Raw genomic sequence first — 15,509 nt, forward strand, 5'->3', positions numbered from 1 at the left:
TACTGACTCGATATTGTATATCGAAGAGAGTAAAGAACTGAACTCATGTTTCACATATGTTTCAGACTTCTGAATGTGGTACAAAAAGGAGAACATCATCTGAAAACAATGAGCCCTGTGAAAAGAAGACCAAGGCACTACAGAGTACATTGGAAGACATCTGTACCCCGCTGAAGACTCTGGATAAAAGTGCGTTGACTGTAAACAAACCTTAATGTACTGAAATCCAGTATAGCTTTTTTTTTCACTGTCAAATATAAAAACTTTATTAGCAGATGCTTTAGGAAGCATTTCTTGAATGCAAGATATGTCTCTGAAGAGCCATTCCATGCATATTAGCAATATTGTTAAATCACCTTTCTGTGGCTCTGAAGTTACTGCTTGGACCTTGCTCTGGATTTGCTCTGCAAATCTCTTTCAGCTGAATCAACTTTAACAGTCTGAAAATAGCCAATGAAAATAAAGTTGATTACATTACGTATGCGGTAGGCTTCACTGTTAGCAATTATTCCCCATAATTTTTAAGTGCGATTGTATTGATGAGGTAATGACAGATGGTTGGAAAAATCTTTTAAGGGAGGCCATGACTAGAAACATTGTGTGCTCAAAAACTATTCTGAGGAAAATATCATCCATCTTGCAATATCCTCACTGATTTTGTGGCTTGATAATTATCAGTGTGGAAAATAATTGTATTTCTTTTGATATATGAAGAAGCATACAATTAGGGAACACTGACTTTCTGGGAAGATAGCAAAGCAGATCATATGCATGATTCTGTCACACTGGTAGAATGAGTGCGATGGGAAAAAGGAAGATAGGGAAGAAAGAGACTGGGCAAAGAGTCCAAGTTTCTTTTTAGTTGAAAATAATTTCCTGATATGTTTTTGTTCTTTATTTTTTACCGAAGAAGAACCTCAGAAGTGTGAAAAGCCCCGCATATGTTTGCAAACTCTAGACAGACTGAGAGAATTCTCCAGCGATTCAGACCAGCTCTGTAACAGAGTCCGAGAGGATAGTTTTCGGGAGAAACAATCTCTGGTTTTGGAAAAATGCCCCAGTATTATCGGAAGAAGTCCAGAAGTGAAAAGCCCTCTTCAGTCTTGGGATGTTAGCCCAAAGGCTGCTCAGAAGGTATGTAGAGCTTCTGGTGCAGTGTAGCTGGGTAGATGGCTTTTTCAAACTGTGAAAGGTAAACTTTGGTACAGGGTTCTTTTCACATTATTAATATCTTGTGTTCTTTCATGAAATAGTGCAGCACTATACCATAGACCAGTATTCATATACGAGTGTTTTCTTGGGCTCTTAGCATAGCAAACAGAGCAGTGATAGCATTAAATGGTGCTTTGTTTGATTAAGTAGTGTTTAGAGAACAAAAACATTGACAGTGTGTTTCAGGAATCACTGAATCACTTTAATACCAAGTTTTTGCCTTCTTTGCCTTCTTTCTTTTGGTGGGGGCTGAAAATTTCAAATCATACTGTTGAAAACAAAAACTTTTAGAAATGTATTATAGAAATGTAGCTCAGTCCAAATACAGTTGAAGCTAGTATCTGTAGCTACTAACTCTGTATCTGTGTTTCTTTTCACTCACAGAAAATGCAAATAGCTCTCATGAAAAAATGATTGTAATGATACTTAGGACATAAGTCAATAAAGATTTTCGTAGTGCCTTGCTTCCCCTTTAATCATGATGCCTTACCTCCCCCTTCGTTGTGTGGGAGTTGAATTCCATCTTGTTCAGGGCAACTTTTGTTAAGTGTTTGATGTGCTGGTTGTTTTTTGGGGTCACCTTGCACGGTTTCAAGTGTTTAAGCCTTCAAAGGCATATCACGGGTACTTCTTGTTTTTGCATTGGATTCAGCTCCTGAAAGACTTGTTTTTCTTGAATTTATTATTTTTCTGGCCACTTTGTGTATCCAGTTACATCAACTCCAGACATTGTTTTTATTTAATCAATAAATAACACATTTTACAGATGTGTGAGAGTAAAATCTAGATGCTGAAACTTAAAGTATTTTCCACACACATATACATAAAACAGGCACCGAGGATATTCTTCCTTCTACCTTGGCATCTTCCTCCTCGGTGCTGTTGGAGCAGCCTGTGCCTGGCCCGGTTTGGCAGTGAGCGCGGTGCCAGCGCGTGCTTGGTGAGCAAAGGCACGTGGAGCTGCTGGCACCAGCCTGCGGGCCTCAGATGGAGCAGGTTTCCGCAGAGCTCGCGTGCGTGTCCTGGGGCGCCTGTAGCCAAACCCGCCAAACAACAGTCCGGCTGATCATCCGTTATTATGGGGTAACCCGGCGTGCATATTGATTGCCCCGCAAAGTAAATGTAAACAGCAATAATTCAGTGCTTAGTATATTCACTAGATAGCAAGGATTTGTGGCCCGCTTGGCAAAGTATCAGTATGTTCACCTTTCACTTAAGACACCTGTGGAGTCTGTGCTGGTGAGGCAGCAAGATGAGGAAGCCTGCTGTGCTTGGAATGGCCCGTCTTAGATGCTTCTGTCTTCTGATCCTTTCCGTTTTTTTTTTTTTTTTTTTCCTTAGAGTTTCTAACCTTTTTATGTTAGTGTGTTTCCTCCAAATTCCCTGAGCTGCTTATTTATTACCAACACAGCAATTAAACTTCCATCAGTGTTTTTACTCTTCTTGCTTTCACGGCCTTGGTTTCCATGTTTCCTCACTCAAAGGTAACGGTTTTCTCAGTAAAAATGAGCCGAGGTGGTGCTGCTGGGCCAGCCCACGCTAACGCTGGGTTCCAGGACACCTCAGTCCCCAGCGGGAAGGGCCCCCCCAAGCTTCAATGCCAAGTTCCTGGGGATGGTACAGCACTGTTTGTGCTGAGCTGCGTTGTCTGCTTGTCAAAGATGTCATGCCGTGAGGGCTGACATCTCTGCACCTCCTAGGTAACAGTACAGCTAAATGCTTGGTTTTATTTTTTCCCCCTTCTGATTTTTTTTTCATTGCATTCTTTATGCATCTCCATGACCTTGTGAACATGATTTGTACTGTTCATGTGTCTTTTTGGAATTATCCTACATGACCAGTTGTCATTATTCTGTGTGATCTAGATGTATGGATTAGAAATTGGAGCTTACCAGGTTTATTTGCAGGTCCAGAAACAGCACAAGACCATCACATTCTGTACAGCAGTACACTTCAAAATGTGTGTGGTAGGGTTATCTGTATATTTTTTTCTTCTTTAGGCAATTTTATTAATACATTATGTTGTGTATAAGTAATGAGGAGTTTGAGGTGAGGCTCTGATTTTCAGTTTTCTTCACTGTAGTTGTAGAAGACTGAATGGAGGATCAGTGGCCACCATTGCCACAGTTAAAACGCAGAACAAAAAAGTTATAGAGCTACAGTTGCTTGACTGGCATAGGCAACATAATGTCATCATGAATGATGAGCAGCAGGGAGAATAGAATCAAGCCCTTAGCTGCTAGGGAGCTTAGAAACTATAATATAGACTTTTTGTGTTTAAGATAAATTATTTTGGCATGTTTGCTGGGCTTTATGGAGAAAGGGCAGACTGGGAAAGAAATATATTTTGTGCTTAGGACAGTGAACTGAGACTCACACTGGTTTAGTTTTTGATTTACTGTGGTTTTTTTTCTGGAACATCATTAATCTGTCTACACTTCCATTTCTCATCTGTAAATTAGGGTGGTAATTCGTCCTTTAATTTTATTTTTCTGTCTGGCTAGTTTAGACTGCCGTGTCTTTGCAGCCTGGTTGTTTCTTACCGTGTGTTTTGAGAGGTCATGGTATAAAAGGGTTTGATTTCAGATGAGACTTCTAAGGACTGTTGCAATGCAAATAAAATAATTGATGCAAAATCTTTAATTTTAATAACTTTTAATTCCAAATAGACCATATTGTGTATTTTCTATGTTAATAGTTTTGCTGCAGTTGCTGGTGCCTTTACTACAAGGTGACTGCATGTCAGTTTGCAGGAGTGATTGACCTGTTTGATGGTTCTTTACCATTCTCTTTCCCCTTACTTACAGGAGGAGTCACGCTGTGATCTTAGTCAGTTTTCTGCACCTCTTAAGAATTATGAAAATACTCAGAATACTTCAGAAGTAAATCTTAATAAGAGAACCAAGAGCATTTACACTCCACTAGAACTTCAGTTCATAGAAATGAAGAAACAGTATAAAGATGCTATTTTGTGTGTGGAATGTGGATACAAATATCGCTTCTTTGGAGAAGATGCAGAGGTAATTTTTGCTAGGATTGTGGAAAGATACTTGCATTATTTTAATGAGTTACCAGGGTTATGGCCACTTTCTACGGCATGAATTATTTTTTCTTAGTAAGATAGTTTCATTACATTTTCTTGATAATAATAATGTGTGAAATCCACGTGTTCTTAAAGCGTATCCATTATAAACACACATTTTACAAGGTTGCTACTGCTACTCCAAATTTTGAGAATTAAGGAAATTCTGCAGGTGTGAGTGTGATTTCTTGTCAGGGTTTAAGTTGAAACGCTTTGAAAGATGTATCCTGTATCAAGGCACAAAGCTGTCTCTAGTGGAAATACTTCAGCTTGGAAGAGTGTGGAGCAAGTAAGTGGTGTCACAGTAGGGGCAATGGCCTACCTGGGTTCAGAGAGCATCTGGAGTGTGAGAAGAATGGCTATATGGAAAATAATAGGTAAAACTGCACGTATTTGGTTAGGAAGTGTATTCAAATGCTGCATCTAAATATGTCTGATCTCTTAAGAATGGGAAAGTATTTTCCAGGAAACATCACCTGGAAGGTAGTTCAAGGGTTGAACTGGTGTTCATGATCGGGAGTCAGAGGGTGAAAAAGCTCTTACGAGACACTTGATCTGAACTATTTCCACATTTAAGAACTATGAGGAACTTATTACTGTTTAGTTACTGGCAACTTTGTACTGTTTATTTTGTGTACTCATTTGCTACTTTGCTTATAGTCTGGAAGTAGAAATGTGTTATCCAATACATAATTCAGTATTTCACCATAATTCCTATTTAAGGAACCACTTTCTCTGTTTAATGAACATCCACCTTCTTGACTAGGGCAGAAAAACAAATAAAAATAATGTGTTATAATGTTATAGCTTAACAAATGTTGTCATTCTTTTTCAAGTAAGTATTCAGCTTTCACAGTTGTTTGATATTGAAAATGGAGTAGTTGATTAACTGGCTTACATACCTCACCTTTATAACCCCAAGTAAAACAACATCTTTCAGTCTGCAGTTTTGTGGAAATTATTGGTCTTTTTTGACTTTTGTTATAGAAAGCACATGTGCTCTGTGTGTATGTCTTTTATCACCATTGTTGAAATCAAGGTGTAGTGGAATAATTTAACATGTCCATGTTCTTGATGCCATGGTCTTGATGCCTTGTCTATGACAGGATGCTGGGACTGGAGGGTGGAGAGGCCTGGCTCTTGTTTTGGGTTTTGTGCTGTGATATTTTAGTTTTGTTGCTGGACCCTTAATCATAGTTGTGAATCAGTATTGTAACCTAAGTGAACATCTGAATGGCATTTTGACGTGTTTGTGTTTAGAAAAGTTCTCTTTTAATTGCAGTTAATGTAGATCATGTAAATTATCGACTGACTCTTCTTTTTCTACTTTGCAGATTGCAGCTAGAGAACTAAACATTTACTGTCATCCAGATCATAACTTTATGACTGCCAGCATACCAAGCCACAGGCTGTTTGTCCATGTGCGGAGACTTGTAGCCAAAGGATACAAGGTGCCCTCTGGCTTTTTTCAAATGTTGTTTCATACAGGATAGCTCTGAAATGATTTGCGCTTATTGTACTGCAGTACAGTTATTTGAATTCTTACTTGAACTGACAGGTGTGAAACTTATTGTCAACTGTTGTTGCAATTAAAATGCTGACTTAACCTGTTTCAATTTTTCTGTGCAATGAGTGTCAGAGATTTAAGCAGATTCAATTCCTTTGTTGTTCTGACAAAAAATAGCTTCGTATTTTTTGTAACAGTTCTCTCTTTCAGTGATTCTTATACTGAGTCATTGCATTCGGTCAAGAAAAATGTATGTTTCCTCTGCCTTTTTTTTCTTCCTTTCTAATTTCTATTTTGTATCCCAGTTGATACTTTTTCTCCTGCTTTTCCTGCCTGCTGTTGATCTCTCTCTATTAATTTGTCATTTTTTGTTGATGCCTGTTTTGTGATGTCAAGTTTACTATTTACAGAAAATGTCTTGTGTTTGATTGCAATGCCATGCTTTGACAGGTGATGAGCTCTAGCTAAATTGTTTTAAAATACCTCAAAAAGCTTTGGGGCAGCTGAGGAGGTCATTCGAAATGAATAGAGAAGGAAAAGCTCTGTCTTACTAGTCTCTGTTAGTGGGACTGACAGGGAGAGCCTCTGCTCTCCCTGTTCTGCTTTAATGTTATGCTTGCTGTTTGATTTCTTAGGAGGTCACCCCGTTTCTCTAAAGAAAGTTATCCTTTACCTGGGAGCTAATGTTGCTTCTTGTCTTTGTGTCTGCCTGTAGGTTGGAGTAATAAAACAAATGGAAACTGCAGCCCTGAAGGCTGCTGGAGAAAACAAAAGTTCTCTCTTCAGCCGGAAACTGACTGCTCTCTATACGAAATCCACGCTCATTGGGGAAGATATCCTTTTCACCTGAGTTTGGCTTCAGACTCTAATCTTGGGTGTATGAGAAACTATGATATCTGAATTGTCACCTAGGTTTAGCATGAGTATTCAGTAGCTGGCAGCTGACATAAGAATAATTGATCTGGCGGCAAGAAATGAAGTTCCTTTAATTTTATATTTTGGTAATACATCACCAAGACTTTTATAAGTAATTTAATCTCTTCAGTACTTGAGTTTTCTTGCAAAACTGTAGAGCTTGAGTTTCCTGCAGTTATTTGCTTAAGTCATTTTCCTAAATCAGAGTGAATTTCTCACCTCTACTGTGTTCTGTGGGCCTTGCTTTCAGTTAGGTATTTGACTAGGTTGAAGGTCTATAGGATTAGTGATTCAAGGGGACTTAAAGGTAGAATTGAGAGGTTGGTATCAACAATTTGCATTAAGTGAAAAGAAAGTACTGAAATCAATGGACTGTTAAAATCTGACTAGGAAGTTTCACTCCTAACTCTTACAACTCAGAAAATGTAAGAAACAGGTGAAGGGAGCTTTTGATTAGTGGAATTGTTTCCTTCCAATCTTTGTTTCTCTGTTTCTTGCCTTACCCCTACTGTTTTTTCTTCAGTTTCTTTAGTTTCTCAGATGAGTAAGTGATTGGTATGAAGAATTGCTTTGAGCTTACTGTGATCTGTGAGTAGCTTTTGTCCAGCCTTGTATTGGGATTCTCATTAAGTTCTACTTCCTTTTGTGGAATCATTCTCTTGGCTGCATTTGTGGGCTTTAAAAATATTCGGATTTGCTGCTGGTTCCAGAGCCCTGCCAGGGAAGGGGAAAAGGGATAATAAATTTCATGGGTTTCCTATTCGTGTGTCAGATGAATGACTTGGAGGTTGCACTTAGGGATAGAATTTTTCCTTGTACATCAGAGAAGCGGGCTGCTCCTCAATACTTTGTTGAAAAAGGCAATATATCCCTCATAATCCTGGGTTTTTATTGCAGATTTTCTAGTGTGCGTACAGATTCTCTTGCAGTGGTTGCCAAATTGGATGAAAGCAGTTTCAGCAGTATGGCCCAACCTGGTGGCCTGATACGCAGCAAGTTTTCAAATAGATTATCCTGCTGCTCCTGCCAAGATGTAGTCCTTTGGTTTCTCTTTTTCCTTGTCATGTATATGCAGTTTGTGGCTATTGAGTCAAGGTGAAATGTGGTAACTTAGCCGTATGTAGAATCAGTAGGCAGTTTAAATTTGATGTAGCTATTCTTGCATTGAATAGGAAACATATAGATGTAGCAGAAATCTGTGCATCTTGCAGCTGCCTGTGATGTGAAGGCAGCTGCTGCTTTGGCCCTGGTGCTGACGGGCGTCTGGGATCATACTAGGAGTCAAACTGATACACAGAAAATTTGGGTCTTAATCCACTAGACTTCAGTCTAGAGGGACTAATGTGGAATCTAGTTGGGAAGGACTTAAGGCTAGAAGGATCTATGAAAAATCCACCAAAATTTGTGTGTACTGCAAGTTGTTATTTTTTTTTAATGTTTCTTACATGTGAACCCTTTGCTACAGCTAGACGATTCTGTAGATGTTGAAGAGGTGACAACAACAGATGTCCCTGATAACTACCTTCTCTGCTTCTGTGAAAATGGAGAAAACTTAAAAGCCGGGAAGAAAGGTGACGTTGTTATAGGCATTATGGTAAGTGAGTGTCAAAGAAGAATTGTCATTTCGTGGTTGGAGACTTTTGAGAGGTGGGTGGTTATTTTCTTCCATTCTTCTTGAATTTATTTTTTATTCTTGTGTGTGTGTGTGCGTGAGAAGGCCCAGATACTAACAAAATTGTCCAGAAAGGGTTGAAAACTTTAGGAAAGTCTTAGAGTTGGTAGTAGAGTATTTCAGATCTCTCTCTCTCTCTCTCTCTCTCTCTCTCTCTATATATATATATATATATGTATGGATATTTATGTGTTATGTATATTTTTTTCTGCCATAATCTCTTGAAAGCAAAGCTGTGTTTTAACCAAATACAGGAAGACTGTTAGCTCAGATGCTTTATAAATGTTAAAGCCTAAATATTGGTAGAGATAGTGTGCAAAGCACTTTTTTTCACTACAAAATATCTTTAGAGGAAGAGACCGATGCAGTCATTACAGCTTACACTGTAGATTTGTATTCTCTTTAAAAAAAAGTGAACTTTAAAAGCTGAGAAGTGTGAAACTGGCAAAATATAATGAAATAAGTATAATAATAAGTATATAGTATAATGATATATATATATAATATATAATAAGTATAAATAGAGCCTTGTCTGTGGATAATTCATTAATTTTCAAGCATGTTGATTGTGCTTACAGTTCAATATCAAACTGCAGGGGAAGGGAGGAGAAGTATGTGCTAGGAAGGCAATTTGTTTCCACACAGAATTTCACATGCTTTCATAGACTTCCAAGCATGGAGATTTGCATAGTCCTCAATAGTTACAAAATTTGAGCGATGATGGACAAAAGCATGTTAACATCTTTAAAGGTATTGTTATCATCTATTGTGGTAATCTTTCAAAGTAATAATTTATATATAGTAATAGAGTAATAATGTAGTTATAGCTATATGAAAAACAACTGTATTTTTACCACTTTGCTACATGTGTCTGTGGTGAGGTCTATCATTTTTTTGTACTACACACTACAGATTTTCTACTGGCTCCACAGTTGGATGTACTGAAGTTCTCCTTGAAACTTGAAATACTCAGTGTGTATATATTATTTGACAGGCAGTCCAACCAACTACTGGAGAAGTCATTTTTGACAGTTTTCGGGACTGTGCATCTCGCTTAGAATTAGAAAGTCGGGTTTTGCGCCTGCAGCCAGTTGAACTAATACTTCCATCCAGCTTGTCAGATCAATCTGAAAAGCTCATCAACAGCATAACCTCTATGAGGTAGGTTCTGTGGGGATTTTGTTGTTGTTTGTTTTTTGCCTTTGTTCTTAATTGCAGTGTGACTATTACTGAGATTCAGATGTGCACGTGGTTCTGTAAAGGCCTTTTTGGAAACGCCTGTAGTTTGCTGCTCAGTAGAAAGTTCTCCAAGCCACTGGGTTCTGAGTGCACATCGTTGATGTGTGGTTAGACTGACATGAGCTTCCATCTCAGGCCTGCAAAGGGTTTGTGTGCCTCAATGTTTGCCTAAACATTAAAATCTCTAAACAGCATGGAACATTTTTTTTCTATGCATGTTTTATTTTTTAAATGTGCAGCTGTAGAGAACTGGTGAAGAGCTTGGCTTGTCCGTTTTGAATTACATAATAGGAAAGAAGAGCGTTTTTCCTCCTGCCTGTTAACAGAACTGGAGCTAAAAGAAGCCAAGGAAAAATGGTTGTATTATGTAAGCAGAACTTTGCCAGGGGTGTGTGTGTGCGTGTGCGCGCGTGCGTGTGTGAATATATATATATGTGTGTATATATATATATCAGCACTTCCCACGTGGCAAATGCAGACAAATGCATCCTTGTCACGTGGGTGGCAGCCAAGTGACAGATTGTCAGCCCTGCACCTTTGACTGCTTTGCTTGAACCCTGCCCGTGCCCTCCTCTTGGGCTCCCTCTAACACTCCAGACTGCTGAGCTACTTCATCAGTGGTGCCTTCCCCAGCTGCCAGGACCATCTTCCTTGCCCCCAGTAAATAAATATATATCTGTAAAAAAAGGTTGACATGATGTACTGAGAGGTAGTCGTCTCATCAGGGAAAGTTGCTTTTGAGGCACCTGGTAGGAACTTGCAGAGATGCTGCTGCTACATTTGGCTATCAGGCTTTCAAGGGCAAGTGTGTATGAAAGGCAAGACTGGGAAAAGGGAGTGAGAGCTTCTGCTTCTGTTCTGGAGGTCTTCAGAAAAAGGAGCTTGGGAAAGCAGAGTGGAGTGCTGTTGAGCTGAGCAGTGGAGTTGCCTGTAGTGAAATGTGCTCCTTGTCATTTTAGGTTCCTTGCTTCCCTTGGCTCGTTCAGAGAGCCAGGAAGAGTTAAAAAATCGCCTTAAGTATTGAGCAAGCAAAGTCAATGTGGTTTGTTAAGAACTGGGCAAATCAAATACCAAATTAGGAAGCAACCCGTTTTCTAGTTGTCAATAGATGCCCATTTTTGCCTCCCTAATCCTGTTACCTAAATACCTTTCTTTCTCTTTTGCAAATCAGTTCTGTAGGAGTATGCACAAAATGACTTTTAAACATACCTTACTGAAGGAAAAAACTGTGTTTTTTTTTTTTCCCTAATTTGCTTGTTCCTTTCAGCTGTACCATGACAACTTCTTAGTTAAATTCCTCCTCATGAGCATTTATTTTAGTACTAATTCTGGACATGAGAAAAAACTAAATACTGCAGACAGACAAGGAGTTCAGTACTGTGTGCTGAAAGGACTTTTGTCAAATTTCAGGATATCAAAACATTATAACAAATGGATGAAGTAAGTGCATTTTTCAGAAACAAGTGTTTTAGTTGTTCAGTAAAGCTGTTCTGATACAGCCTTGAGAGAGCAGTGAAGTGATACTCGGAAGTGATAGAAAATAAGTGCCTTAACTTCACTACACTTCAGCAGTAACTTCAGTAGCCTTATTTCAAAAATAAGGGATTTTACTGTGTCAAAGATTTAACCACTAGAGGGCCTTGCAGTATTTAATATAATTTAAGTGGTTCCAGTACACTCCTTTTCTGTATTTTTAAACGCTTTAATGCTGGCAGCAATTTAAGTCTGAGAGCTGCTGAGTGGACTAAGCACTCATTTTTGTTCTTGTACATTACTGGTTGAAATTTTCACCCTTTTTCATCTTTTCTAAACTTTTGGTGAGACACATCCCTTAGCTTAGAGACGTTTTATTACTTGATTCTTTGAAGACCTTTCTGGCTAAAACCCTAGGAAGTAGGACCTTGTGTTTCATGAAGGCTCCTTGTCCCTTTCTGTAGGTGTATTGTAGTGGAAGACCCTGAGTTTGTAAAAACAGGATGCAGATGGGAGAGCAGAATAGTGCCAGGAGATGCACATGCTGGAGTGGAAAGGAGCAGTGAAGGGTCCTGCTGCTGACCGTGCGCAGGTTTAATGTCTAGTTGTACTAGCAGAGTTGGAAGTATCTGTTGTTGCCTTTTAATACCAGGACCAAATCAGAAGAGCGTGTACTTGTCTCTGGCTTCTCTATATTCTGTATTTTAGTCTTATTTTATTTTTTACTGCTTGCTTTCTTACAGAATTACCTATTCTTTTCTTTTTGTTGCTGCCGCAGCTGTATGCAGGCTCAGTAGTGTCATTCCCAGTACTACTGTGGCTTCTAGCTTGGTATTGTGTACATTTTCACAGCCAAATTTAGAGAATTTAATGATGGTAGAAATTATTTCTGTGAACTAATGTAAAATAATTGCTAAGAATTTTGAACCAGAAAGGGCGGATAAAAATATATAGTGGAAATTAGCCTTTTTCTTCACTTTTGAATCTGCATGGGGCACAGTGATGATTTAAAAAAAAAGAAGTTTGATCATGCTGCAGACCACTGTAGAAGATTGTTTGGCACAATTGTACATGGCTAAAAACAGTCTCTAAAAACAGCAGATAGATTGAAGCAGTTTTCCTAGGGAGTTAGTCCATGCCTGAAGGAGTTGTCTTTAATTTTCTTTCCTGATTGATGTCAGAGAAGCTGCAGAGAGAGCTGCTGGAGGAGGAGCTGTGCAAGAGCAGTGCCCAGGAAAGCAGTAAGTGGCAGAGCTGATTGCATTTCTTAAGTGTTCCCTGCCTAAATTTAAGCATGGATGTTAATGTAATGAATAGTAAGTGAAGTGCTGTCATAATAGGATAACAATAAGATTACTTAACACTCCATATGATTTGTTCATTGGCTGTGGCTTTATTTATTTTGAAGCCAGTTTACTTCCACTGCATCCTAGAGGGGGGAAAAAATCCAGTTCAGGGGCTTCTGCATTTACTGTTGATTTAAATGAAGCTAGACTCGTCCATCTTTTTACAAAGATCTTCCTTAACTGTTTGAATTAGACTATGGTTTTCATTTTCCAGCCTTGAAAGATCTGTGTCTTGTGGTGCAGGTTTGTGTAATGAAAGGTTTTTCTAGGTACCTTTTCCCTTGCTAATCATTTCTAAGGCTCATGGAAGCCAATGTACAGATACATATGTCAGAACTGATGCGACTTGGTTTTCATGTTCATTTGCTTTCAGCATGTGCTGTTTCCAGTGCTAAATGAAACGTCCCTGTTGCCAATGTCATGACAGACACTAAGAAGTGCTATTCAAGGCCATTGAACTGGAGGTCAGCTATGATGGAGAGCTTTCCTTTAAAAGCAAACATAAGTTAAAAGTAGGTTATGGAAACGCGTTTGGAACAAACTGTTCTGGCAGGTTCGTTTCTATTCCTGAATAGTTAGTAACATTTGCTAGTGAGTACTGGCCTGGCTCAAGGAAAATCCTGTAATGCTTTCAGTTTCTTTTTGTTTAGGAGACCATGCAAATGTTCTTCCCTGCAAGATGAATTTGCTCTTACAGGAGAACACTGTGTTTTGAACTTAAAGCCCCTTCCTAATCAAGGCTCAGCACCCACTCTTCTTTACATATTGGCTGCATACATCTTAATAAGTTGGGCTGTACTGGTTTTCCTGAAATATTTTTTGAGCCTCTTTTCCTTTCTGGTTGTTCTTGCTTTTTATCTGTGGCCTTTTTTATTTCATTGAAAATTATGTTGTTCCCATCTCTGAGGCATTTTTGACGCAGCCTGCACTTATATGTTGCCTTATTAGGCTGCAGCTAGATTTGCTATTTGTCTCTCTGTAAGTCAAGTCTTAAGAGTCTTAAGATTTTTCCTCCTGATTGCATCATTCACATTTCTCTCTTTGCTTAAATATGCTATATTGTCTTTGGCCTGGAGTTTGTGTCCTGGAATTTCCTTGCCTCTCAAATCCATTGAGAGGTTCGGTGCTAAAAGTGTCCTCCCAGACCATTCATTTGAACAAATCATCCCAGGGCCAAATCCTTTGAATAACGGATTCTCATCATTATGTGGAAGACAAACTTGCTTTCTTTTTGTGTTGAAAGACTCCGTAAATTCAGTTTCAAGCACCTTCTGCTTACACTAAGTCAGAGAAGTGCTGAAAATCCCTTCTATTTACCAGTATCCTCTGTCTTTAACTTCATAGCAGTTGTGATTTTCAGGTACCGCCACTGTTCCACATGTGTTTTGTTCTCCAAATTCAGCTCATGATTGCTTCACCATCCCACAGCATTGGCTCAGGCTTGGTAGGTGGTGATCTTTGCAGCCTGTTTCTTCTCATGCTGTCAGGCTTTTGTCCATCAATTGCAGGTTATCGGATATCAGGGAGAAGGAGACTTCTCTGGCCTTTTATTTCAAAATATGTTGCCAGAATACAACACAACTCTGTTCAGGCTTCCCTGAGATGTGAACAACAATTATCTCTGTACATAGGGGGCTGGATGTAGAAGGATGGATATAGAAGAGAGCTATAGCTTGGTCATGACACGAATTGGTCAATAATGCTATTCATTGCTAATTGCTCTCATGGACAGTTATTGATTTATGTTAGGTAATGAAGCAGTAGGAGCTCAGCCGGAATGAGCTCTGGGAAACCTTCTCAGTGAACATAACCTGCCTGTAATTTTGTGGATCTTTATGTGTGGCTGATGGTGTTTGAAATCAGAAGATGCTTTTGTACACTTTATTTGGGGTTTTTTTTTAAAGCAGGAAGCAGAAATGCGCGTGTATTTATGTGGCCCAGCCCGTGAGCATCGAAGTGAAGGCTGTGTTGAGACAGAGGCAAGATACTAAAAGATTACAGCAAGAGTAAACAGAGTTGTGAATGAAATATCTTCAACAGAGGAGTTAAAAGTATCTAAAGTCAGGGTAATCATAGAAAACTACAGGTTTCATGGTTTATATAGTTTGTAGTATTCCCATGAATTCTTAAGTGAAAGGCAAGCTGTGACAAACAGCTTGAGAATGTTTTGCATAAATGGGAGCTTCGAGCAGTTGACTTTGCAGCAGGAAAAAACAACGTCTAAAAACAGAGTGAGCTATTTTCTGTAAATTCAAAAAACAAATGCCCCATTGAACAGATGTTTACTGACTAAAGAGGCTTTTTGCACTGCCAATTTGTGTACAGGACAACTCGGCTCTATGGAGAGTCCTTTGAAGACTGGTCATGTTGTAGGTCACTTGTATAGCTCACAGATGGAACCAAAAAAATCCAGCATTTACTAAATTGTGCAATAACCTGCAAGAATTGTTTGACTTTTTGTTTAATATAATTTTGTTGCTGTTGTGAAACAGATACTGTTGTCAATAATGTGTTTCTTTATTGTCATCTATGGTGTTTCTCTCAAGGGAATGTGGGGTTTAAATCAAGTGCTTATGTGAAAAGTGCTTATATGTAGAGTGCTTATGTGTAAAGACTGCTGCTTTCACCACTGTGTATGTGGCTGCCCTTGACAGTTTGGGTTGCAAGGTGGGCATATGGCATCCTTGGGATGAAATCCCTGGTTTGTCGTGTGTGCAGAACTCTCATGGGTATATTATGGGAAGGGAATCACAAGGTGCTGCATTTGAATGCAGCAGGATTTGCATTTCCCAATCTATGTGGTAGATGAAAAAACCCCAACATTTTCACTGTAGTTGCAGCTGGGCTGTGCTAGCTCTGCCCAAAGGGAAGATGCCTGCAGTGATGAGCTGCCCCAGGAACTCCCCCTGAGTCAGAGGCCCGTTGTTTTCCAGAGGATTGCAAGCTGCATGGAAAATGTGTATGTGAGGACTTCTCGCTATTGATCAGCAATACTTGGGTTCTTTTTTCATCAGTTAAGCCAGAAATTCTTAAATGATTAAACTGATACTGACTGTGAAAATT

The 15,509-nt window shown here is 39.1% G+C and overlaps 1 protein-coding gene across 1 annotated transcript in view; it reads left to right on the top strand.

Moving 5' to 3' along the window:
* MSH3 (mutS homolog 3) overlaps positions 1–15,509 on the top strand; it is a 57,636-nt gene that overhangs the window by 922 nt on the left and 41,205 nt on the right. Inside the window, exons 2-8 of the mRNA XM_088536987.1 lie at positions 66–189; positions 911–1,134; positions 4,020–4,232; positions 5,629–5,745; positions 6,517–6,634; positions 8,162–8,310; positions 9,383–9,549. Coding sequence (XP_088393113.1) covers positions 66–189; positions 911–1,134; positions 4,020–4,232; positions 5,629–5,745; positions 6,517–6,634; positions 8,162–8,310; positions 9,383–9,549 — 1,112 coding nt within the window. The remainder of the gene's footprint in view (positions 1–65; positions 190–910; positions 1,135–4,019; positions 4,233–5,628; positions 5,746–6,516; positions 6,635–8,161; positions 8,311–9,382; positions 9,550–15,509) is intronic.

Source organism: Tinamus guttatus, unplaced genomic scaffold (genome assembly GCF_059628265.1).
Source record: "Tinamus guttatus ecotype Peru unplaced genomic scaffold, ASM5962826v1 Tinamus_guttatus_pri_ptg000711l, whole genome shotgun sequence".
In the NCBI taxonomy this organism is placed as follows: Eukaryota; Metazoa; Chordata; class Aves; order Tinamiformes; family Tinamidae; genus Tinamus; species Tinamus guttatus.